Raw genomic sequence first — 26,160 nt, 5'->3', positions numbered from 1 at the left:
CACTGAATACCAATTAGCGATTCATCAAAGCTGGTGCTTGGGAGAGAGTAGTGTAGTGAAAGATAAGCTGAAAGATGAGTGTATGATTACTCCCCACCCCACCCCACCCCCCAAATAAAGGAGGGTCTAATCAGGGAGGACAGTTTCACTTATTATGCTAAAGAGTCAGACTTTATCCTATGTGCATAATAGAAGTGGAGAACACAAGGGTTTTGAAGCAGGATGGTCAGAGTTATCCTTTAGGAGAGCCTTTGTGAATCCAGCATGAATTGGGTTGAATTTGATGTGAGATGGAGGCAGAGGGACCTCTAAGTGGCAGTGGTGTGTAGAGAAAAGATCAATATCAGTTATGTTAATGAGGCAGAAACTACAGGACTTAGTGAGTGACTGCATGTGGCTTATGGGTAAAAATGGGAAGACAATGAAAATATCCGAGTTTCTGGTGGAGATGACTGGGTGGGTTGGTGGTGACATTCCCTGGGATAGGAGGAAGTAGCAAGTTTGGTGGAACTCTTTTGGATGTTCCGAGTCCACCAGCCAGCAAAGCCACCTGTCTGGGAAGGAGGAAGAGGGATGAGGGGACCAATACATGGATGGGCATCAGAAGAAACTGTCTATTTCATGTTTTTTGAGGGCCAGAGTTCACTGTCTATAATACTGTTAACAGGTAGATGTTTATTCCCTCTACTGTGAACTAGATCTGCTAAGGCTCAGCCTAGCTTCCTCTCTGTAATTGACGCACTCCCTTGCTCAGAGCTGTGTAGCACCTGTTTTATAGCTCTGAATCTGGGTTGTAGCAAAAGGAAAGTAAACTCAAAGGTGAGCAGAGCATTAGGTGGAAGTTTGGTGAGTCTAATGGGAGAGAAAGAGTGTGGTCATGGACTAGATCTCAACATGTAGCCCATAAATCCCAGACTGGCTGCTGTTCTTGTGAAATTAGTTGAGCTTTGTATTGGGTGTTAGCCTTTTACTTCTTGCTTCTCTCCTGTGTTCTACTCTATCATATTTAAGTAATATCATCTACCTTTCATTCACATTTGAAACTTTTTTTTCCTTTCTCTTTCTTTCTTTCTTTCTTTCTTTCTTTCTTTCTTTCTTTCTTTCTTTCTTTCTTTCTTTTTTTAATTTTTATTTTTTTACCACTCAGGTGTAAATGACTGATAACAGCTCAAAAGGAAGCAGAAATATGTCCCAACAACTAGTGTTGTACCACTCCCCACTCACATAAGCTCAGCATGGTTCAGAACTTATATCTCCCTTTCCCACCAGTTTTGACTTCATGATTTTTTGTTTTTGTTTTTGCTTTTGCTTTTTTTTTTTTCCCCAAAATAATGGTCTGACAATAAGTACAAATTAGAAAGAGTTGTTAAGGATGATGCAACTCATTTACCGTCCTGGGGTTAGAATGTTACTTTCACAATGAGTATTTATTTATAGTCATGTGAAACACCAAAAGGACAGAGTTCTTATATAATTTTAAGTGGTAAGTACTTAGGAAGAGGCTATTTTGTGTGCAGAACTCTTTTGAGGGCCTCTATCATCCCTCCTATACCGTCTGTGTATAGTATTTGGCTAAAAGTTAGTTGGACAAATAAATACATGAGTTGTTTCCTAGGGAGCACATCATCAAAACATTCTCTTTCTTGTGGAAGAGTGTCAGTGACTATAGACTAGACCAGCTGCAGTATTCAAACAGAAATTAAGAGTCTTAATAGATGATGCAGAAGCACGGGACCCAGAGTTGGACAGGAATTTTCTATGCTCATTTGAAACTTGGCTCTGACCATGGTTTCTCTGTCACAGATTTTGGGGTGGGAGAGAGCTCCCACAGGGAAAGCCGTGCGTGCTGACATAGAAACCGAATAGAACCTTGGCTGGGTTTGGAGTCCTTGCTATTTTAGTCACTTCCAGATGTCTGCTGTTGGAGCTTTAAGGAAAGGGGAAAGATGTGTGGAGTGTTGGGGAGCTGGCTGGGTGAAAGGGGAGGGGTATTCCTTTTTTAAGCCTTTCAACTTGTGTTTAAAGCTACCCCTCAAGATGGATTGTATAAAGCTTTTAAAAATTGTGCTCTTCAATAGTTCCTCTTTCATTTACACAAAGACAAACTTGAAGAAGCCTTTGTAAAATAATAAGTATTCAAAAAAAAAAAACCTTACCACTTTGGATATGATCTAATATTTATGAAGTGCCAGCCATTGAACATATGTTGAATGGTACATATACCAGATGGGCTAGATGCTCCAGTAGCTATTGTGCTAACCTAGCAAGTTCACCAGATGCTTGTTATATATCTCCTTTCCCCTTTTATGTCATTTTAGAGGTGTCTCTTAATCCTAATACCATCATTATGAATCAGAAAAAAATGTCAGGTTGTAATATTTATGGATGTGCAGATGAGGTCCTCTGAAATTTTTTCAAAAGGGGCATTAATTAGGTCCTTTCTAAGAGGGCTTGGCATCACCAAGGACCAATCCAGAGGTATGGGTCAAAAGTCCCTGCTGGGTTGCTAATGTTTTCTTGTTTCTTTGTTTTACTGGGAAAGGATGGCATGATACAAGACCTGGTATAGGCAAAGAAAGCTCAGGAGAAGCAGTATAGCACAATGGTTAAGCGTGTGGGATTTGAATCAGACAGACCCAGTTCAAATTCAGACTGTCACTTACTAGCTATGTGAATTTGGACAAGTTACTTCACATCTCTAAGACTCATTTTTTTTTTTTTTCGTTAATCTGAGACGGAGAGCAAGAGGGGGTGGTAAGTAACAATGCTCCCTTGTCCAACCAAGTAGTGAGCTAACCAGAAATAGGGCAAATGGCTTCACAGCCAGGCATTTCTGCCCAGCAGCCTTAAACCAGGATTGGCCCCTTCCCCGCCGCCAGCAGTGGGAGAGCATGCATTTTGCTCTCTCAATAGGAGGAAAAGAGGTGACTCGCATTCTTCTCATTTGTTTTTCCATGCTCTGCTCTCCGATTATTGTCCCCTCCCTAGGGCTAGTGTGAGGTCATGGAGAGAGCCTGGGAGTGTTACATTTAGGGGTCTTCTCCACATGGAAGGAACCATCAAGAGTTGAGGAAAACTATTTCCCCCGACAGCAGCAACTTCTTTAGGTTCTTCTGAGGCTTCTGTGAAATGAAGTAAGGTGCTCAGCAAATGCTAAGTGCTCAACGAAACTTATTGATTGAGATTATTACTACAACCATGATCACTAAGTGTCAGGAAAGGAGGAAGGAAATGAGGTAAGTAAGGGTTAGATGCAGGGAAAAATAGAGGAGTTTGGAAAATAATATGTTATACTAGTGGGCAAAAAGCTGTTTGAGATCTCTTTAAACTACACAAAAGGCCAAGTACCCATACTTACTATGTTCTATTATTGTTGCCCTGGGACAGGACGGCCAGTCTGAAGACAGGGAAGAAGGAGGTGGCATTTAAAATAGCTGGAATAGAGTCCTTAACTTGCCGAATGTGAAAGAAGATGCCCTGGAACCAGTGCAGGGGAATCCTGCTAATGATTATTCTCCCGGGATGCTTTCTGGATCTTGGGCAGTGGGCCAGTCCATGTTCGTTTGGTTTCCTATCTGGGACATGAGATTAGCCTGCTTGCTTCCTCTATTTAAGGTTTTCACTAGTTGTTTAGCCCCAAATTTTCTTTCTTTTTCTTTTTTTTCTTTTTTTGAGCTGAAAAAAAAAATGCGGATATAGGCAGATAAAGTTCAGAGAAGTGCTTTTTAACCTACACCCCACTTATTCCATCCCAACTCTACTTAAGCCCATGTTCTCTTCTAAGATATTCTGGACATTTCTCTCCCCTCCCCCTGCTAATTTTTACAGAGTATTAAAAATAAATTTGCTGAAAATTCTGAAAGCAATAGTTTTTTCAGATCTCTGTTGGCCTCTAATTTGGGCATTATCTTTGTTTAAGGCAGTTTTTAAAATTACTTGTCTTAATTCTTCCTCTGGAAATTAGCATCCAGGGCACTTCCTCCCCTTCCGCCTTCTTCCACTTCTCCCTTCTTCAATGGTAGGCTTCAAAGTCCCTGGCTTGGTTAGAGTCAGCCAACTGGATTTTCTAAGATTCAAGGGTGACTCACTTGAGCTCAAGAGGAAGCCTCACACTGGCAAATTATTATCTCCTCACTTCACAAAGCATAGTAATTTTAAGTTATTGCTGGAGAGGTGAAGTCAGAGAGAAGCTAAGGAGGTGGATATATGGTACTATGGAAACAATGTTTCAATTCAGAGCTTGAAAAACACAGTGAATATGAAGAATACTGTAACGGAGGCAGCATCAGAGTATGCCAGTGTTCTGCATATGTTCCACTCAGGTGGCTTTGGGAAATGGTGATTCCAACTCTGGTAGGTCATTTTTAGGAAGGAGCATGTAATTACATGAACAAATATGCTCATTGTGGGAGAACACTGTAATAGTCGTGATGAATAGAAGGTTGAGAAGATTGGTTCCAATGTCACTTTACCTGTTCCTTGCTTGAGCTGAGATGGCTTCTGTGGTTTAGGAGAACCAATCTAACTGTGGCTCAGGTGACTACCATAACACTTTGAGGAAGTATGTTTCAGGTTCTCCTCCCAATATTAAGCTAGCTCTTAAAATTATAAGTTGAATGACACCATGAAGTGTATGTTGCTGCTTCAATCAATGGGCTTTTCATGGTAATGGCTCCACAGCTGAGCGAGCCTATATTTGATTACAAGTTTGGTCTATTTAGAAGTGCCTGAATTTCAAGTAAACTATGAGACTGTCAATCAATGTGGCAGCTGAAATATTCACTCTGTGAAGCAAAACAATAGGGCTCATGTCAGGGCCATATCCCAAGTCTGAAAATTAATGTCATTTTGTTATTCTTAAAAGTCTATCTTTTTTTTTTCTTTGAGTTGCTTTTTACAACATCTGCTAAGTGGCTTTGCTGTTGGATTTTAGGGCTTGGCGCAATATTCTGTCCTCTTTTATGGCTATTACGACAATAAACGAACAATCGGATGGATGAATTTCAGGCTGCCGCTCTCCTATTTTCTGGTGGGGATCATGTGCATTGGATACAGCTTTCTGGTTGTCCTTAAAGCGTAAGTTTCATTTGTTCTCTTGGGAAGTAAGCAATGATTTCTGGAATCAAACGGGAGAATGGATATGTATATATTTTTGTTTCACATTGAGAGGATGCAGTCTATGAGATAAAATGTCATTTAATACTGACGCTAATGTTAGACTATTACATCCTCCAAACAAAATGGTTGAACACAAGCACAAGCCTTTGGGTCCTCTCACTAGGTTAAACTGTTGGTTGTACGCTTATCCTGTGTTTAAGCATAGTTTTTAAATGTGCCTTTTTTGTACTTCAAAGTGTGACAGTTGCAAACAATACAGGGAAACAGCTGCTGACCCCTCTTTTTGCATCCAGAGAGGTTTGTGACTTGCAGAATCAGTTCAATAGGCAGAATCTGTTGTTCCCTGTTCCTTTTTTAAAAAAACAAAAACAAAAACAAAAACAAAATAACAGAATAATCACTCATCCAAAAAATTTCAGCTGCATAAGACAGCAAAAACAAATGGCTCGCAACCAGACCATCATGATCAACTGTGTTATCATTGTTTGTCTTGGAAAAGGATTTATTAGAGCATGAGGAAGAATTTTATTGGGGAACCAATAAAATGGCAGTTTAATTTTCCCCCTGCCTGAAATATAATTGTAATACTCTGCTTAAAGACAATGTAGAAACCTAACACAGTTATTGGGGGCTGATAATCTATCCATTAGTTAATTCTCTGCACTAGCGTAGAAAAAGAGTTGAAACACTGCAATTAATGTTCCAACCCTTTTATTTGACTCTGCACAGGGTGAATGTGCCATCTGCTTCATTTCAGGGAGGGACCTCTGCCCACGGGTCCAAGTTCCCTGAGTAAGACCTCTCTGGAACAGTCTGTGACACACTTTGTGTCTTGTCCCTATCAAACTTACTGGTTCCACCAAAGAACACTATCATATTTAGGTTTTAAGCGCATTTAGAACTTGAAAAAGCCTTACCAGAGACCTCAAATCAAAAATTTTTATCAACCTGTCCAAGTGTAATTGGAGCTCTTAAATATTAGGTATCTGTCTACCCGCTAAAGTACTACTACATTTCAAAATCTAGATATTTCTAGTCTTTAACTATTTTGATTTGGTAAGACTAAAATCAGGGATGCCAGTTCTATTATAAAGGCTTCAGAAGTATCATTTCTCTGTTGGTCCTCCAGTCTCCATAGTTGCTGGGGAAGCATGTTTTTGTATGTCCAGTTACTCAGCTTCTTTCAGTGACTCTGCAGAGGCTGTATATCCTGGTGGCTTCCGAGCTGGTTTGCATGGATTCAAATCCCAGCTCTATCAAGTACTATGAGACCTTTGGCAAATTGCATAAGTGCTCTATTCTCCATTTTCCCATCTCTAATAGTTATAATAACTGGTTTTAGGATGGCTATGAGGACTAAATGAGTTAATACATACTGAACACCCAGAACATGTCTAGCTGGTAGTAATAGATAAATATTAATAATTTTATTAGGATTATAATTCATACACTTATTGAAGAATTGAACAAAGCCAACATGGTAGGACTTGAGGTCCCCCAGTAGCCCCAATGATATGGCAATCATATAAGGTTATGCAGTTGTACATTAATGGATTGGTGTATTTGTTACAATAATTTTCTCACAGACGGACAAGGCTTGGTGAAAAAACAATTCATGAAATATAAGTGATTGGACAGAATCACTTATCATTTCCTCTCCTTCCTCCCAACCCCAAAAGAACATATTCTTGGAAAGAAAAACATGAGTAGCTTTTTGGGATACATCACACAAATCAAGTATAAGGGAACTGAGTTCTAAAATCAATTAGGCTACTGATGGACTTTGTCATCTTGCCCATACCATTTGTCTCAGCATCTTCATCTATGAAATGGTGGCAAATATCTATTTTTAATTGCCTAATAGGGAAATTGGAATGTAGTATGAACTAGAAACTCAAAAAGTACTCTGAGGTTTTAAAGTAGGGTTACTAACTTTGTTGACCCAGGACTCTCCTGGTTTTAGTGCTGAAAGCCTTGTGTCCTGGAGACCCATACAGTCCCTGGCAAACCAAGATGGTTGATCACCTGATTTTAGGCTTTTCCTTCCCTCCCTCTCTCCCTCCCTCCCTCCCTCCCTCCCTCCCTCCCTCCCTCCCTCCCTCCCTCCCTTCCTTCCTTCCTTCCTTCCTTCCTTCCTTCCTTCCTTCCTTCTTTCCTTCCTTCTGTCTAGGGCAGTGTACATTACTAACCACAGAGAACCTTAGAGAACTTAATAGTAAAAAGTTACATACATATTAAAAGCAAATTAACAACAGTATAACGTAAAGTTACATAGCATGAAGACCATCAACTCTTTCATATGCTGGCTGTCCTCATCAGTTTAAAGTTTTGTCTCCCAAAGTAAAGGTGTTTAAATTTCAAGATCTAATTATTCTTATTAAAAGTTAAACATTTTGCATATTTCAGAGCAGCAGGCTACTGGAAACAACTGAGTCATTTAGGGCAGGCATTCCTTAATGAGAAACCTTTTGCTATTTTATCCCAAAAGGCTTTTCTAAGACTTCCCTGTTCTGGGTTTTCTATTTATGAGTCTGGCCATAATAATACTCACAGACTAGGCTAACAAGAATATCACCGAATACCTAAATAATGTGCCATGTATAAGCCTCAAATGGTGTTAAAAATTTTGTCTACATAGACTACTATATATATATATGTGTGTGTATATATATATATATATATATACACACACATATATATGTATATATATACACACACACACATATATATCTTAAACAAATATATTCCATAAACTAGCCTCAATGCATGCATATAAATATTTTTCAATTTGAAAAAATGAGAATATATTCTTCTATTAACTCTTAAACATTGCAAAGTATGTACTAGTTTTATCATTTTACAGATAATAATATTACTGATACTAAATAACCTGCCCAGAGCCATTTGAACCTTGATTTTTCTAGTTCAAAAGGTATTTTCTACCGAGTACACCATACCAGTTCTTTGTATTCTATTACACAGGCTGATTTGTTCCTCCATCAATCTTTTATACTTGATCGAGCAGGTATTATTTATTCTTACTAGATAGATTAAGAAGTTAAGGTTCAGTAGAGTCTGATGATTCGATTAAGCTCAAATAGCTAGTAAATTCTAGAACTGAGCCTTAAACACCATTCTCTTAATTTCAGCACTTTTCCTCTAGTCTCCAATGAAGATACATCTATAGCAATAAAGTCAAGGACCTGCCTCTGCCTTGACCTGAGTTGCTTTTTTATATTAAAATTGTTCCTTGCTTGTTGCCAAATTCCTTTGAAGTTATCTGAACTTGATGACATAACTCATGTCATTATAAGTTTTGGGGAAAAAAATAAACTTATCAGAACTATGTTTTCGTCTTACAAGACAAGATAATGTTAAAATCATGGCCAACCTCACACATTTCTAAGTAAGTGGAAATTTATTTTCTCTCTTCTACCTAGATGTTCTGTGCCTCTGTCCACTTTCCTTTCAATCCTTTCATACCTGCTATTCAGACAGCTATTATTTTCTTGATATTCTAACTAAAAGTCTTCTATGTTTCTTGACTTCCTTCCATAGGATCTTAGCTTTAAAATTATATCTTCTTCCTCTTCCCAATTAAAGCTTTTTTTTTTTTTTTTTTTTTTTTTTCTGCAGGAATCTCTCTTAGTCTCAGAGAAAAGAAATTAGAACTTTTCATAGACTCCAGTCTAAAGTTACTTCTCAGAGATGTTTTCACTGGAGATACCAATGTTGAAATCTCTATTGATAGGTTTCAGACCCTACAGCAGGCTATAGAGGGTAAGTGGGGCTGGCCTACAGAGCAGGAAGTCCTGGCAAATCCCATAAAGTATATGATCGTCTATTCTTTCTCAAATGATGGTTGACCTTGTTTCAGAAATGCCAGGCTTTTCTGCTTCAAACAGAAAAGTGGTGAGGTGTGAGAAATTTAAAAGCCTAATGTTCCATGTCATATTACTGCTTAATGAACTGCATTTAAGATTATGAAATTCAACATGAAAAATATACTTTTTGCAAGCATGGACTAAGGATAGTGCTGCTCTGGAATGAATGACAATCATTGATAAAGTGAGATAATATTGTCAAAACCTACCATGATGACAAGAAAAAAACTGAACAGCCATAGCATAACAAGCATATGATATGTGTTGTACCATGTGTAAGCTTTTTAGGCCATATGTATTTGATGAGGCTCTTTCACATGCTCAGTTTGCTTCCAAAATCACAACTCATGTATTCGATCATTTAATAATTATTTGTTGAGCAGTTATGATAGGCAATCTGGGGAGGGGCTATCTAGAGTCTGAGGTTAATGGTGAACAAAAAAATGTTCCCACCTTTGTGGTGCTCAATTGGGAACAGACTGTAAAGTAAAAAGCAACCAGTGGTTATGGCCAATATATTGGCTTTGTATTTTCATGTTATCTTTTACAGTCAAATACTTGCTGCAGTTTCTTCCTTCTCAAGCATGTTGTAGATGTGATTTAGGATAGTCCTTGCTATATTTTTCTTTTCCTTGTGCGGTGGTCTTATCCTGTGAGTATCTAGAGGATCACTTTCTACCTTCCTCTCAATCCTCTTCCTCTTCCTGACTTTCATTTTAGGAGAGGATACATTTTAGAGATTCTGTTGTTTAGGATTTATGAAAGCATGTATTTGATATATTAAGAACCTCCACATGTATCCACGAAATGACCAAATTACCTCAATGCATAAATAGAGATGTAAACTTGTGGGTCCAAGGCAAGAAATTCAGTATAAAATCCTAGGCAAAGTTATAAACAGAACAATTCCTTTCTACAACCTCCTGGCCAAGCAAATAATACAAATGACACTTAGTGATTACTTTATAGATATTGTAGTTCAAAACTATAGCCCCCTTAAAATAGACAAAGAAATATTCCTAAAGACATACATTGTTTTCCTCTGTAGACAAGGGATAGAGCTATACATGGAACATTTTAGAGCTAGTAGGGCTATCTTTCAGCAAAAATGTGTTGTGAGCAGTTTGTCTTTGATATCCTTCTTTATTCCTATCAGAACCCTACTCTCTCTCTTGCCAATTCCCACATGCCAGATGTCTCCAGTTTTCATGTCCAGCTTGAATTCTTTTCTCTGGGAGGCTGCCTACAAAAATTTTCCAGTAATAAAGTTTTATTACAAACATATCTGACAAGTTTTCATTTTTTACTTAAGGTCTGCCCCTTTGCTCAGTGACAAAAGGGATGATGGTATTTTAATCAAATAAATAATTTTTTCCTAGGTTAAACCATAGAAAATGTTTGATTTCAACTCTTTTTTACTTCAGAAAAGGCACTTTATATGGTTTAACATATTTCATAGTATTCTAGCTTGGGCACTAGAGTGAAGTAGAAACCTAAGTTTGACCTACCTCTGTGGTTTATTGCTAGGTAATGTACAACACACCACTTTAGAATTTTAACCCTCAACTTTCCTATCTGTAAGAGAATGCTATTTAATATACTCTTACCTCTTGCTAAGTTTTTGAAAAGGACAAATATAATGATATACATAAAGACCATTTGCAAAGGATAAAGTGGTAGTCTGGTATAAAGAATAATTATATTTGGTTATTTTTCATAACATGCTAACCCATTTAAAATACATAGACTTCCATAAGGAGTAGGGACAGTGGAGGAATTCAGATGATCTTGGAGATGCCTGCCAACCTATGATGTCAGCTTTATGTCAGTGTGCTCTTTTATTTTTTTGATCCATGTCACTATAATATTTTAAAAACTAAAATCTATTGGACCAATTTATAATATGTATCGTATGAAATTTTAATTTTGCTATTTACAGTGATAAGTGGGTAAAGGAAATGGAGTAGAAAATAGATCTCTAACTACTGATATAAACATGTAAGTAAATGTATTTTAAACTCTCCAAGCAAAAAAAAAAAAAAAAAAAAATTAAGTCACTGATAAGAATATATGTAACTACTAGGCAATATGGTTATATAAAAATACTGCTTTTTTTTTTTGTCAAGAGTTGTAGAGCATGAAGAAATTTTATGCACTCCATGTAATCACTCTTTGAGAGAAGATTTCAGGAGGAATTGAAATACATGCAGGAGTTTCCTCACCTTACCTGAGTTAGTCCACCCTTAGGTGTCACGGGGTCTGCAGAACAGTTACAGAGTCTATCCATAATTTTATTTCCTGGTTGGGGGGTGGGGGGGTAAGGAATGGTTTTCTTCATATTTCTAAAGAAATCCTCATCCCACAAAAGTTTAAAACCAGGTATACGAGGCCAAGAAAAGAGTTTAGGAAAACAAATAAAAAATATATGTTTTTATATAACCTTTTTAATTCTTAAAATCATTAATGCTTAGTGGTGTATTCATCTTGAAAGCCTAGAGAATGCACAGTTTAAAAAACTAAAACCAAAACAAAATTTAAATATAAACTTCTATTTTCTGGTTATTAAAACTGACTTGTTTGAAAATACATTTTTAAATATTGCTTCTCCAATTTACCTATGATTATGTTTAGGTACCCCCTACCCTTGCCCTTCCTTCCTTCCTTCCTTCCTTCCTTCCTTCCTTCCTTCCTTCCTTCCTTCCTTCCTCCCTCCCTCCCTCCCTCCCTCCCTCCCTCCCTCCCTCCTTCTCTCTCTCTCTCTCTCTCTCTCTCCTTCCTTCCTTCCTTCCTTCCTTCCTTCCTTCCTTCCTTCCTTCCTTCCTTCCTTCCTTCCTTCTTTCCTTCCTTCTTTCTTTCTCGTTGCTGGATTAAACTTCCTGTTTTTACAGGATGACCAAAAATATTGGCGATGATGGTGGTGGTGATGACAACACTTTCAACTTCAGCTGGAAGGTGTTCACTAGCTGGGACTACTTGATTGGCAATCCTGAAACAGCAGACAATAAATTCAATTCTATCACAATGAACTTTAAGGTAAAGATGCCAACTCCAAGAGTCTTTTCTAAGAGTAAAGTTGGAGCCATTCCATATGTTCTAGCTAATGAAGTATCTTGACAATTAAAAGAAAGATTAACTCATCATCTGCCTACCAAGATCTGGGCAGGGTTCCGATTATAACTGGAAATATCTGACCCATGGCAGCATTATTTCTTCTCCAAATTTGGTAATATAATAATACTATTGTCTTGAAACAGGAGACCATTAGTAATCAGAATCAGATATTTTACATAACAGAACGATGCTCACTATTTACAGGAATATTAGCTCAATATTGAAAATGACTTTAAACTATTATGGTGTAGCTTTAAAACAAACAAACAAAAAACCTGTACTGATATTGAATCAGAGTTTGTAAGAACTTTTCCTTCTTTCACTTGTTCTCGCTTCCTGGCAATATTCACTGGTTTATGGAATCCAGATTTAGTTTACATTTTCATTCCTTACATCTGATGTTTGCAAAATTAATTGCCGAGTTCATGATACTTTTATTGCTTAAATATTTCTCTTTTTTCTCTGTTTTGCCTTGGTACAGGAGGCTATAATAGAAGAAAGAGCAGCCCAAGTAGAAGAAAACATCCACTTAATCAGATTCCTGAGGTTTCTTGCTAACTTCTTCGTGTTTCTAACACTTGCCGGGAGTGGATACCTCATCTTTTGGGCTGTGAAGCGATCCCAGGAATTTGCTCAGCAAGATCCTGACACCCTTGGGTGGTGGGAAAAAAATGAAGTTCGTCTCTGTATGCTTTTTATGTGTTTAGAACCTGAATTTTGAAATTTTATGGGTTATGCTTCTATAGTGAAATATTAAATAAAGCTTCTCCTTACCTGTGCCCTCCATCCTGCCCTGTGGGTTAACCAACCCTGTCCCACATTTTCCTCTCTATTCCAGCCAAATTTCCAAATCTGTCTCTGTCTGTTTTTCATTTTAGGATGTTCTGGAAAGTTAGAGTTAGTAGAGATATTAGCGTATAAATATTCCCACCCATACAGATGGGGATAATGAATCTCAGGAAACTAGGTGAGGTGTTCGTAGTCACAAAACCATCGAGAAGCTTGAGAGTTGAAACCTAGAAATCTTGATTTCAAACCCCACACTCTTTTCGTGACCTTATTTTACTTTCTCTGTAAATCCTGCTTCTATCATTGAAAGATCCAATTGTTGCCTGAATTCTTTGAATCGGCAATGATAAAGCCCTTGCTTCTTGTGTTTGTCTCACCAACACATTCAAATTGCCTCCTCCACTTTGGGCAAGCTTGGGTTTCTCGCTGTTTTTCACTAGCAACTTAACTGCCAATAATCCATTTTCTCCTCCTCTGCCTTATTTCCTCCCCCTCCAAATTCTATTTAAATGAGGAAAGCCAGCCCTTTGCCAGAAATTAAATATTATGATTGATATTTGTCTTCAAAGTGTCTGCCTGTTTACCAGGTCAGAGAGGGGAGGTCAGAAATAGATATTTAGAATCCGGAAATCATTGATTATGTGTTGTTGCTAAGGTCTGTTCCCTTAAAAAAAAATGATCCAACATACAAGGTGGCATCATTTTGAATTTGAACATTTTCAAAGTATGCGTAGATATAGTCTGTGGGAAGTATACACTTCCCACACTGAAATTTCTGCAGAGCCTTGTAGACCAAAAAGATTAAGTCTTCATGAGCATAGAATTTCCTAGAAAATTCTTGGACAGAAGATAGTCTAACTTACTTACAATAAAAGGCTTCAAACAAAAACATTCCAGGTATTTCAGGAGTGGTAACACTGTAAATGGAAGACCTTAAGTTCAAGAGACTATATCAACACAGGCATTTCATGGAAACCTGTAAAGCAGAGAGCCATTAGGTAGAGAGATTTTATTTATTTTAAACAAGCAAACCTCAAAGCATTGAATAAGTTTGCTGTCAGAATTCTTTCTTATAGTCGTAATAGTATTTATAGACAAAATAATTATACCACTTTGGTCCATGGTTCATACTGATTGTATTTTTTGTATAAGGAACCATAGTAAAAAATGGGTAGTTAACTGTAATTATAAGGGCCACTTTTTGTAAGAACCTGTTTAATACCCATTTTAGGGGACCCTTGAGTCTTAGGAGTCAACAAAGCTAATAATGGGGATTCATATATAATTTTACAAATTTGATGAAACAGAATTTAAATTTACCTTATATAGGATTTCACAGGATCTGCCAAGTTTTTACTTTAGGCTGAAATTAAAGCAAGCTGGTTCTATATTATTATGCTGATTTTTAGCTCCTGTTGTTTATGCTTATGTAATGTTCTTAATTAAAAAAACATATCGACAATTATTTTCTAAATATGGTATAGTACTTCTAATCATCCAAAACACAGAATCCATGGGAGTGGGGCTGGGGGATGGAAAGAAGGAGATGTTTAGTGGTGACAGCTTGAGCCGGGAATTAGGAAAGACAGTTGTTAAAGTTACTGAATTTTTTTTTTTCATTTAAAGAAGGCTTTTTTCTTGTCATAAAAGTAGTACATGCTCTAGATTCTTTACTTTGACTTAACTTAGTCTAATAATATAATCATAAGGGTGTCAATCAGTCAGGAGAGAAAGACTACATGTTACTGACTGGTTACTGACTTGTTTCTCTCTCTCTCTCTCTCTCTCTCTCTCTCTCTCTCTCTCTCTCTCTCTCACACACACACACACACACACACACACACACACACACAGACTGCTATGTGTTCTCCTTTTATTTTTCTGAATATTCTGTTTTCTTTGATAAAACCTATTCCTTTTTTTTTATTATTATTATTTTGCTCCAAACAGTTTGTATTTCCCAGAATTCAGTATTTAGTCTTGAGCCTCCCTCAAGGAATTTATTCATTCTAACTGATTAAACTAGCCTATATGCTGATGATAGTCAAATTAGTATTTTCAGTTTGTACCTCATTTCTCAAGCAGATCATTTTTCATTTCCTTTGGAAATATTGTTATGAAGTGCATCGCCATTTCAGAATTAGAATCAGTTAGCATGTAGAACAATCATGTTCTTTGGATAGAGAAGGATGTAAATTGCATCCCTCATTATACCAGGAAACACTGTTATTACTGGCATATACATAAGTTCATACACCAGCACGCTTTGAGAATGTTGAAGATTGTCTTTGATGTTTTATTAAGATTGCATTTTTAAAATGCATGAGATAATCTTCTTTAGTCTTATAAAAGATCAAAGGAATCAAGCTGGGATCTTACAAAATTCTGGCAGAAAGCAATAATAATTTCTGAACACTATTAACCTAGTTCATCCCTTGTGTCTCCTCATAGATGAACATGGTCATGTCTCTCCTGGGGATGTTCTGTCCAACACTGTTTGACTTATTTGCTGAATTGGAAGACTACCATCCCCTCATTGCTCTGAAATGGCTGCTGGGACGCATTTTTGCCCTTCTTTTAGGCAACTTGTATGTATTTATTCTTGCCTTGATGGATGAGATTAACAACAAGGTAAATCGTGTGTCTGGATTGTTCTTGCCATCAGAATGTTACAGCATTCCCAATCTCAGATTGACAGAAAGGCAGTCTATTTCACCTTTGTTTTTTCCCCCATCACTTTGCTTTCTAGATTGAAGAGGAGAAGCTAGTAAAGGCCAATATTACCATATGGGAAGCCAACATGATCAAGGCGTATAATGCATCGCTTACTGGAAATAGTACTGGGCCGCCCTTTTTTGTGCACCCTGCAGATGTACCTCGAGGACCCTGCTGGGAAACAATGGTGGGACAGGTAATATCACAAATAGAAGTGCATGACAATTGATGGATTAAAAAAAGATCAGAATCAATATTTCTTCCATAAGTATGACCTTTCTTTATTGCTTATTAATACAAAAAATAGCTAAGATTTATTGTTTACCATGTGCTAGCTGTAAATTTATATATATATATAATATTTATATATATTATCTCATGGAGTCTTCATACATATCCATTGAGGCAAGTTCTACCCTTACATCCCTTTCACATTGTGCATAAAGGAAGAATTTTTCCAAATGGCGTGAGATCTTTACTACCTACTTGCATTTTTATAAAGCACCTAGATTTAGATACAGACCAAAGAGAGTATTTAAATTGAACTCTATTTAGTGTTACATGTTTGCAAAAAAAAAAAAAAGGGTTCTTTGGGAGAACACACTAATAGTAAGTTCAGTAATGTCAGTTTTTGTCAAATAATCATCTCTTAAGCATTAAAGGAAATTTTAGGTTAGTTGTTTTCATAATGACTGTGTACATGACCACAGTCCAAAACTAGTGGTATTTTATTAGAGAAAATAAAGAGTGTTTCATATGACTTTCTGTCCAATAAGGGAAGCAAAACCAAAGAGGAAAAAAATTCTACTTTGGGTCTCTTATTTTTATATGGAGCCCCATTTCATATTTTAAAAAGGCTTTAATTTTATCTCGTTAGAATTGACACTTCTAATGTGCATTTTATAAACTGATTTTAAACTTTGGTTCATTATGGATGAACAAACATTTTAAAATATGTGGTAGTGCTTCTGTTAGACAACAATTCAGTTTCAGCAGTAATGTGGTCATTGTGAAATTATTTAAATAATATTTATTGTGTATTTATTTTTGTGAAATAAAAGGAAAATTCAAAGTTAGAATTAGTCTTATAAAACTAATATAATTTTTTTAAAATATGGATGTTATTCTATGTTCTCAGCTTTAATCAGATGCTCAGTGGACGTAACCCAATCAATCAACTGTGATTTTAATTGTGGAAAAAATATGGAAAATGTATATAATGCTAGAATATAATGTTGATGACTGAGTCCAAAAACTATGGTATAGTTAAGGATTTTATTTTATTTTTTAAGCTTTCAGGGATCTGATAAATCCCTTTCTTTTCAATTATATGTTATTAAATACTAAATTTTCAGACATGCACATTTCATATGTGTTTATAGGGACATGTCATGTATGAACTATTAAGTGAAAAGAAATGAAGTGAAAGCTGCTTATATTTAGTAGAGAAGTACTGAGACCTACAATGTGGAAGACAGAATAATGGCCCCTCAAAGATATCCACGTCCTAATTTCTGGAACCTTTTAATATGTTACCCTATATGGTAAAAAGGACTTTGCTGATGTGATTAAGCAAAAGGTCTTGCAACAGGAAAATCATCTTGGATTATATGGGTTGGCCTAATGAAATAACAAGGGGGGACAAAAGAGTCAATGTCGGAAAAGCCAGATGTGACAGTGGAACCAGAGGTTGGAGTAATGTGCTTTAAAGATGGAGGAGGAGGGCCATGAGCCTAGGAATGCAGTTGGCCTTTAAAAGCTGGAATAAACAAGGGAGCAGATTCCTCCCTGATGCCTGTACCTTTGTTTTCAACTTAAGACCTCCAGAATTGTAAAAAATAAATAAATAAATTTGTGTTATTTTAAGCCACTGGGTTTGTGGTAACAGGAAACAAATACACAGGAATACACGGGTTTCCATTTCAAGGCTCCTTGAAATGGAAACCCGGGTTTCCATTTCAAGGCTCCTGGTTACAGTGCTTAACATGAGTTTATTGCATCACATCTCAGCAGCTCCCTAAATCTTTGGCAGAAGTTGAAAGAAATGAAAAAAATAAGAAATGTAGTTTTCACAAACTCAAAGAATTTGAAATGTTCTCTTCTGTACATCCTAGAATGCAGACTGGCACAGGGCCGAGAAACCTACCCTTAGTAGGCAAATACCTATTAAACTGGATCAGTAGGACTCAGTGTAAAGAATAAGATTGGAGCTGTTCACTTCTGGAGAGGAGGCGATGATTAATTAGACATGAATGCCAATGTAATCTAGGAGAATACTTATGTTTCTGACTATGCAGAAGCATCTGTGATATTCCTACACATACTGAATTTTAAAATAGGAAAAAGTGTTTATTTAATTATTCTTTTTGGGAGCCTCTGGACCATGCTGCTTGACTTGTCCTTAAAACAAACAAACAAACAAACAAACAAACAAAAAACCCTATGAGTAGTGCTGTTCCTTGCTTCATCATCTTGCCTTACTGCACTTTGAAGTATTTCCCCTTTGCTTTTACCCTTCTTTCATTACAGTAGCATTCAGCACTTGGACAGTCTGCAGGAGACACCAGTAGGGAAGGGGTTGTGGTTTTAAATGGAATATTGATGAAGGAAGTAGAATCCATGGGGACAAAGAGAACACAGGAGACACAAAAACCCTGAGTGCTGGGACATTCTGGCCACCAAGAGATCAATATTTATATCCATGCACCTGGAAACATTTCTTTTAGCCACTTAAAGAAAAAATGACTAGAAGAATTAGTAAAGGCAACTCTTGTGCATGTAATGTTGCAGACATGCCCCCAAAGGCTCATTCATTGTTCTGTGAGAATATTCCAGATGTTCCCTCTTCTCCTCCATAGATGTCCTCTGCTTTGTTTTTCCTCAAGGATATATAGTGGGACTCAAAGCTTCCTTTGAATTTGAATACAAGATAATTTGGTGGCTCCTTTATCATTCCAGGGAATCTCAAAATGTAGTCGTTTAGTCTCCTCTCCTATGGTATGTGATAGATAGGCAGCAGAGCCATTCTTGGGAGACAGCTATTTGGAGCTATATACTGAGGTCTGCATTTCAGAGAAGGAGAAAAAGCAGCCAACAGCCAAAGATAAACAACAATTTATTGAACGCCTCTAGTGTGCCAAGAACTACCTCTTTGAATTTTAAATTACCCTCTGAGACAAGTTATATTATTATCCCCATTTTATAGATGAGGAGACCATGACTTAGAAAGGTAAAACAATTTGCTCAAGACCTCAAAAGAAGTCAATGACAGGAGCCCATATTTAACCTATGGAGTCTAGTTAGAGTTTGTGTCCTTGTCCACAGTGCTGAAACATGGTTAGCATCAACACATACTCTTCAAACTCCTGCCATGGAATATCTACAGCCTGAGGCCCTTTGTGGTGTCCCCTGCAAACGATGCTCTTAGGTTTACTGATCAAAGCTGCCAGTCATTTTAACTAAATGTCATGAGTGTGAAGTCGTTAGGCAAGGAGCTCAGTGCTCAACAGGAACCTGTGTGGGGACCACGCTCCCATCCTGAATAGGATGCTGGCTCTGGGATTGGATGATGTCCCCGAGATAAGCTGGGCCACCATTTTGGGGATTTTCTTTCTTATAAATTAGTGTGTTCCTTCTATCCTATGTGACTACTTTAACATTGTAATATAATGTTTAAATCTTCTTCTGCTATTGTCTGTGTAAGTTAAGACACTGCTTAGGAGAAATAAAATTTCAGCCATTGAGATGAAGAAGCTTAGGAGAATTGGGAAGACTTCAAAAACGCTCTGAAGTTTTATCTGAGGAAATCTTTCTGACCTGACAGTGAAAACCTAAAAATATCCTTCATAGCCTACCTCTAATGGATGCCAGTTATTAGAATCTGAGCTCAAATTGCCTGGGAAATTAAAGGAGAATAAGAGTAAGGAAGAGAAAAGTTATGGCCACAAAGAACTTACTATCACACAGTCATTCATCCTATATTAATTGAGTGCATGCTCAGTGCTAGATACTAGAGGTACAGAGGGGAGTATAGGTGGACCAGTTCTCTGTCCTTGTGAAAATTATAATATTTGGGGGAGAACAAAGCCTCTAATTAAATAAATATGCAAAACTGCAAATTTGTAATGGCAACAAAGCACTATAAGAATAAAATGCATGGAATCTGAGAACTTATAGGGAAGTTTTCCTTTATCAGAAGGTGAGAGAGGCTCCCCTAAATGGTGGGGTTGTGCTGATATATATGGCTATTCGCACAATCCGAGTCATGAAGTTAGTGTGATCGAATAGAGTGAAGACCACATGCCAAGGTCCCGTGGCCCGAAGAAGTATGGAGGTTGAGGTCTAAAAGAAAGCCAGTGGAACTGGAGTGGAGAAGACAGAGGAAAGAGAAATGCAAGAAGAATACAGAGAGTTAGAAAGGTTTCAGATTATATAGAAACTTCACACTGTCTTGGCCCACCTTTTTACTCTGCAGCAAACAAGTGTCATGCAGCTATTACTCGACAGTGTCTCAACTGAACTGTACTTATATTCTTACTTTTATCCCATAGCTTCTCTATGTCATCAAGTTGGTCATTAATACCACACAGTGCCATGCTAGACTAATGGGAATGGGAACTGATGAATCAATACTTCCCCCTTCTGTCTCTTGACCGAACAAGTCTGAGGCTTAGTCTGTATAGCTACTGAGCGAGTCCCCAGAAAGATCGAGGCCCAATTGTTCTAATAGTGACAGTTTTTAACACACTCTGGGGAAAGGCTTTCCCTTTTTCCCTGTTTCATTCTTCCCAATCCCCACTCCTGTTCTGTGACAACACCTCCCAAAATATACTACCTGCTTACAAGCTCTCATCACAGGAGCTATATTTTAGGTGGAAACTAATGCTACAATAATTTTTAAAATTTATATTTTTAAGTTTTCAATGTAATATTTTGTTTTGCTTTTATTATATTTATATTATAGTTAACTTTTATTTATGGGAGATGATATACATCTTTTATTTACAATAATGGTTATTTTTTAAAAAAATAAATTATATGAAAAGAAATATCAGGTAAAGAATATTTCAGATGGAACTTGAATGTGACAAGAATCATGAAGGTGGTACACAACTACCAGGGTTCAGAAAACACTCCTTCGAAGTATGAGGCTCTAAATTAACCTAATGATCGCTAGTGAAATGGCCCTTTGCCCTATGAGAAAAATATTTCTCTGTAGTTATTTTATAGGGAACTGGAAATAAACACCAACTTCTCATGTTATAGAAGAACATTAGTAATTCTGGCAAAATATGTCTTATTAGATAGTGTCATTCTTCATAGGGCATGAATTATTGGGAATGAACAGAAAGAAAAGAACATAAGCAAAATATGATACAAATTTATAATTATATGTCTACTCTTCTATATATTGCTTATTGTCATACAAGTTTCATAGAGAAATAGTAAACTTCTTCTCTAATCTTCAGTGTGTACACTTTGCACATAAATTCAAGTTCACACCACTAACCAGTTTCTAATTTTCTAGATCTTTTCTAGACACATGCGTAAATATATGTATATATATGTATATATATGTATACACACAGGATTTTTGTTAATATATGAGTTCATACTACATATCATAATTTGAAAAATTTTTAAAAACCTTTTTCTTATTAGAGCATAACATTTCAGCACTTTTTAAACAACTTTATTGAGATACAATTCACATACAATACTTTCCCACTCATTTAAAGTATATAATTCGATGGAGTCTAACAATAGTAGCATTTTCTTTTAAAAGATCACAATATTCTGTTGTGAAAACACCATTTTATTTAATCTCCTCCTGAGCATATTTGAATCATTTCCAGTTATTTTCTGGGAGAAGCAATACTTTCATAATTATACATATGGATTTGTGCACTTACATAAATATTGCCATAGAATACATTTCTGGAAGTGGATTTCCTTGATCAAATTCCACACACTTTAAAATGTGATGGATCTTCACAAATTCCACCCCCCCCCCCACTCATTGTGGCAGTTTATCTTTCCCATCAGTTTATGACAATGCCTGTCTCACCAATATGGAGAGTCACAGCTTTTTAAATATTTATCACTCTGTGAGGCAACAACTCATTGTTTTAATTTTAATTGTTATTGTGTGGGGTTTAAGTATTTTTGAATGTTTTAATTGACTGTATGTTTTCTTCTATGGATTTATTATTTATGATATTTGCCATTTTCCCCCTAATTGGATCACCCATCTGTTATCACACTGATTCATAAAAGTTTTAATATGTTAGAAAAACTTACTGCTATCTTACAAGCTGCAAGTGCTTTTTCTAAGTTTTTCTTTTAACTTTATAAATATTGCTGTTTGTCAGATTAAATTTTAAACTTCTGTGTGGTCAATATTTTTCTATTTGGGGTTCATGTGTCCTGATTATAAAAGTTTCTCAGTAAGAATACTTTAGATACAGTGATTTTGGAATGGAAAACAATTACTTTTCAACTAATAAAATAGGTATAAACAGTTTATTTGCTAGATGTGCCTAACTAGTTTTTTAACTATTAATTGCAGTTTTTATGCTAATAGTATTTAGAAACATGAAAAATTTGATGTCAACACTAGGACCACTTGAGGAGAGAAGTGTAAATTTTAATGCAGATAATATCTCAACAGGAATTTGTGCGGCTGACTGTTTCTGATGTTTTGACCACCTATGTTACAATCCTCATTGGGGACTTTCTCAGAGCATGTTTTGTAAGATTTTGCAATTATTGCTGGTGCTGGGATTTGGAATATGGATATGTAAGTATCACATTCATTTTTCTCTTATCAGATTATTTCTTCATGGGTCATTGTTTACACACACTATTCAAGAAGAAAACATCTCAGAATTTACAGGGCAGGTTCACTGTTTTAGATGTCAATACGGTAGTCCCCTTTTGCCCATGGAGAATATGTTCTGAGATCACCAGTGAATGCCTGAAACTGTGATAGTACTGATCCTATGTATACAATATTTTTTCCTGTGCATACGTACCTTTTCACCTAAAGGAAGCACTTGACAGCTTCTCTTCGGCACATACAAATCAATATGCCTGTGCTTTGGAGACCATGCTAAGTAAAATAATGGTTACTTGAAAGCGTACTCTGCAATATCATGATGGTGGACCTGACAACCAAGATTACTACTAAATGACTGAGGGGCAAGAAGTGTACACAGCATGTGTATGCTGGACAAAGGGATGATTCACATCGCTGGTGGGATGGAGCAGGATAGTGTGAGATTTCATCATACTACTTAGAATGGTGAGAAATTTAAAATTTATTTAACACTCATTTTTGGAAATTTTCTGTTTAGTATTTTGAACGTTGGTTGACTGTGAATAACAGAAACCATGGAAAGTGAAACTACGGATAAGGGGAGACAACTGTAAATGAAGACCAATGAGTCGGTTTTAATTCAGAAGGGATCAGACGAGTATGATGGCTTGTGATATTCTCATAAGTTAGCAGAAGCTGGCTAAAGCAACAGATCTTACCTGCCCATTAAAATGCACTCGATAAATCTTGGACCCATAGTCAGCTCCCTCCCCCTGAAGCTAGTTGGCATTTCAAGAAGCAGGGCAGGATGGGTAGTGTCGACTCCACTTTCTATTAATTCCTTTGCATTCTAATAAACAAACTCCTGGACACTGTGTAGTGCATTGGAGGATAAAAGGATTCAATAAATGTAGTGCTTACTTCATAAAGCTCACAGTCTAATAAGAGCTCAACAGAAATACAAGCAGGGGGCTATGGAAGTTTTGAGTAAGGGCCAAGGTGCAGATAGGGCTTCGGCAAGTGGTGGAGCTGAATTCTAGCAAATTTCTCTAAAACCCCACTGATGATGACTTTGTCATGGGCTCATTTGCTTTATGCTCAAACCCAGGTTCTCCCCACCTCAAGTTTGAGTGTTGAAGCAGAATCATCTTGGGAAATATGACCTGGGGGAGTGGTAGTACTCATTTGCTTAAAATACTCCATTGCTTTAATGAGTATTTAGAAGGGATTCCAAATGCCTTTCTAGGGACTTCGATACCCTGTATGATCTGTGGGATTTTTTTTTTTCTTTCCCTTTGAGCTCATCTCTGATCTTTTGCTCTTTCTTTGTGAAGTCCACAAATGTTGAGATTCTTTTTTATGCTCAAACACAAGATGGTCCTTGGATTTGCACTAGCTGTTTCTTCCTCTAGGCATGCAGATTCCTAAAATTTGGCATAGCTGATTTCTTCTTGTCATTAAGCACTCAGCTAATACGTCTCCTCAGAACTGTTCTCCAACCATCCAATCTAATATAGCCTATCAGACACTCTCAGTTCCAACACAGTTTTATTTTTTCAATATGATATGTAACTATTTGACATTTCCTTTTTCAAGCATGCGTGTAATCTGTCTCCCTCTATTAAGATGAAAGCTTTTTAAAAACAGAAACTTTAACGTCTATGCTTAGAACTATGCTTGTCACATGGCAGGCACTATGTGTTGATTCAGTGTTGAACCTCCACATTCTAGCACCACCTACTGACAAAATTCAGCTTGCTTCTAGTAGTATACCTATGGAGTCAGTATTCTTGAGACAATGATGTTTCTCTCCTCACTAGTTAAGGGATATCTTTTACTGCTGATCTTCCCCCTGTCTCATGCCCTCTAGTCTTAGGATAAGTGCCACATACAAAACTGTTTTCAAGACTCCATGCAGGATATTCTGCCTGGCTATCTGACTTTGAGATCGTACCTTTTATTAGGTCATCTCTATCACTCTCACTGAAAGTGCCTCTCTGATGAGCCAAAAGCAGTTAGGTAATGCTCTTTAGTAAATGACGGTGAGGTAATGCTATAGATCCAGGATGTTGTTGCATTGCTTTCCCATCCCTGCTATGAGATATTCGGCTGGCTTGGTTTCTTTTCTATTTTTTTCACCTGATTCAGCTCTTCTGAAGCAGACATAAAAATTGCCATTTTTTTTTGTTGACTTTTGTTTGGCTTGTGTTTGCCTTTTGTCCCTTACTGCTTGCTTCTTAAGTGCTAGAAAATTTTGCTTCAATTACGAAGTCAATACAACATGACCTGGATGCACAAAAGCTGTAATTAAGTGACTAATTTATTATTTACTGAGTGCTGACAATGCTCTTGAGTTAGTATGAGGTACAGGAAAAAGACAAGTTCCTGTTCTAGGTCATAGAGAAAGAATTTTCATCCATATGTTACCTTTGGAAGGCTCTTCAGAGAGAAGTTCTGCACCAAAACAAGTTTTAGCATATTAAGGTCAGATGATGGATCTTTGATGTGGATTCAATTTTCATTGGCCTACCAAGTGGACAGCGTATGCAGCTGAGTGCCTACTAAGTGCAAAACTCTATGAGCAAACCTCTTTGCTGGGTGATAAGGGGATACAGACATGGAAAAGATATAAGCTGAAGGAGAGATTGCAAACTTGGGCCTGCAGGCCAGATTTAGTTTACAGGTAATTTTTTTTCTTTGGTCTACAGAGGGGTTTGTTTGTTTTTAAAGTGCTAATATTTAAAAACTGAAGAGTTTACATTAAAAAGTATGGATTTCTTGCTTTTCTTGACATAGTAGAAGGCCCAGCAATATTAGACCCATATTCTTACTTATGAGAAATTGGTTGGAGCTGAAAAACCACTGCCTTCTTCAGATTTATTCATTCTCACATTTTTACTACTCTTTAATTTTGCAAGCTCCTATTGTCAATATAGAGCAAAATGTAAATGTTATAGGAAAAACCACCAATTATATGACTTTGGGGCTGGTGACATCAATAGAAATGCAAAGACATGATGGAGAAAGAGACTTTTGAGCCATCTTGAAGGAATTTCAAAAAATTGAGATGGAAGAAAGCATTCTCAGTGGAGGGACAGCTGTTAAGACAGGGCCCAGCAGCTGAAAAGTATGGGCAATCCAGGCAGAAAACAGAAAATCTAGAAAACCTAGTATAAGTTAAATATGAAAATAAAAATTACAGGTAATCCCACTACTCATGGCATTACTTATATGGATTTTTAAATCATATAGTATTAGTATTTATATGTAGGTAAATAAGTCCTATAGATTCATTTTAGATTTTTATAAACATATATAAATGTAGTATTTATATAGAAATATATATATCGCATATACAGTATGCTGTTAACTTATTTTATGAGGTGGTTTTTAAATGGTTGTATACTATTCCATATATGAATATACTATAATTATTTGCTAAAAACTTAGCTGGTCAGTGGTGGAACTAGGGCTCAAAGTCATGTGGCCATCAACTTTGAAACCATCAACTAGATTTCTATTGTGTTCATATTCACTATAATGTTTAATGCTAGAAATTTGAAGGAATCTGTCAAATCATGAATAATTCATGAGCCAAGCTATAACATTTGTACCTTAAGGTGCTCCCAGGTCTAGACAGGTCACTTGCAGGCAGTTAGCAGGCAGGGCAGGGATATAGAATTAGAAGTTAAAACTGGCGTTCTCCAGCTGGGAATGAGATATTAT

General features: G+C 36.8%; 1 protein-coding gene across 3 annotated transcripts in view; it reads left to right on the top strand.

Moving 5' to 3' along the window:
- The window catches only part of TMC1 (transmembrane channel like 1), a 202,054-nt gene that overhangs the window by 153,549 nt on the left and 22,345 nt on the right, over positions 1 to 26,160 (top strand). For all 3 annotated transcript variants that reach the window (XM_036239376.1, XM_036239377.1, XM_036239375.1), the window contains 6 exons: positions 4,934 to 5,076; positions 11,891 to 12,035; positions 12,595 to 12,789; positions 15,354 to 15,533; positions 15,652 to 15,813; positions 22,288 to 22,416. In XM_036239376.1, the coding sequence (XP_036095269.1) occupies positions 4,934 to 5,076; positions 11,891 to 12,035; positions 12,595 to 12,789; positions 15,354 to 15,533; positions 15,652 to 15,813; positions 22,288 to 22,416 (954 nt within the window). The remainder of the gene's footprint in view (positions 1 to 4,933; positions 5,077 to 11,890; positions 12,036 to 12,594; positions 12,790 to 15,353; positions 15,534 to 15,651; positions 15,814 to 22,287; positions 22,417 to 26,160) is intronic.

This window comes from Rousettus aegyptiacus, unplaced genomic scaffold (assembly GCF_014176215.1).
Source record: "Rousettus aegyptiacus isolate mRouAeg1 unplaced genomic scaffold, mRouAeg1.p scaffold_m13_p_3, whole genome shotgun sequence".
NCBI classification, from domain to species: Eukaryota; Metazoa; Chordata; class Mammalia; order Chiroptera; family Pteropodidae; genus Rousettus; species Rousettus aegyptiacus.
The sequence above is the reverse complement of the archived record's forward strand: the minus strand, read 5'-3'. Positions and strand labels throughout refer to the sequence as shown.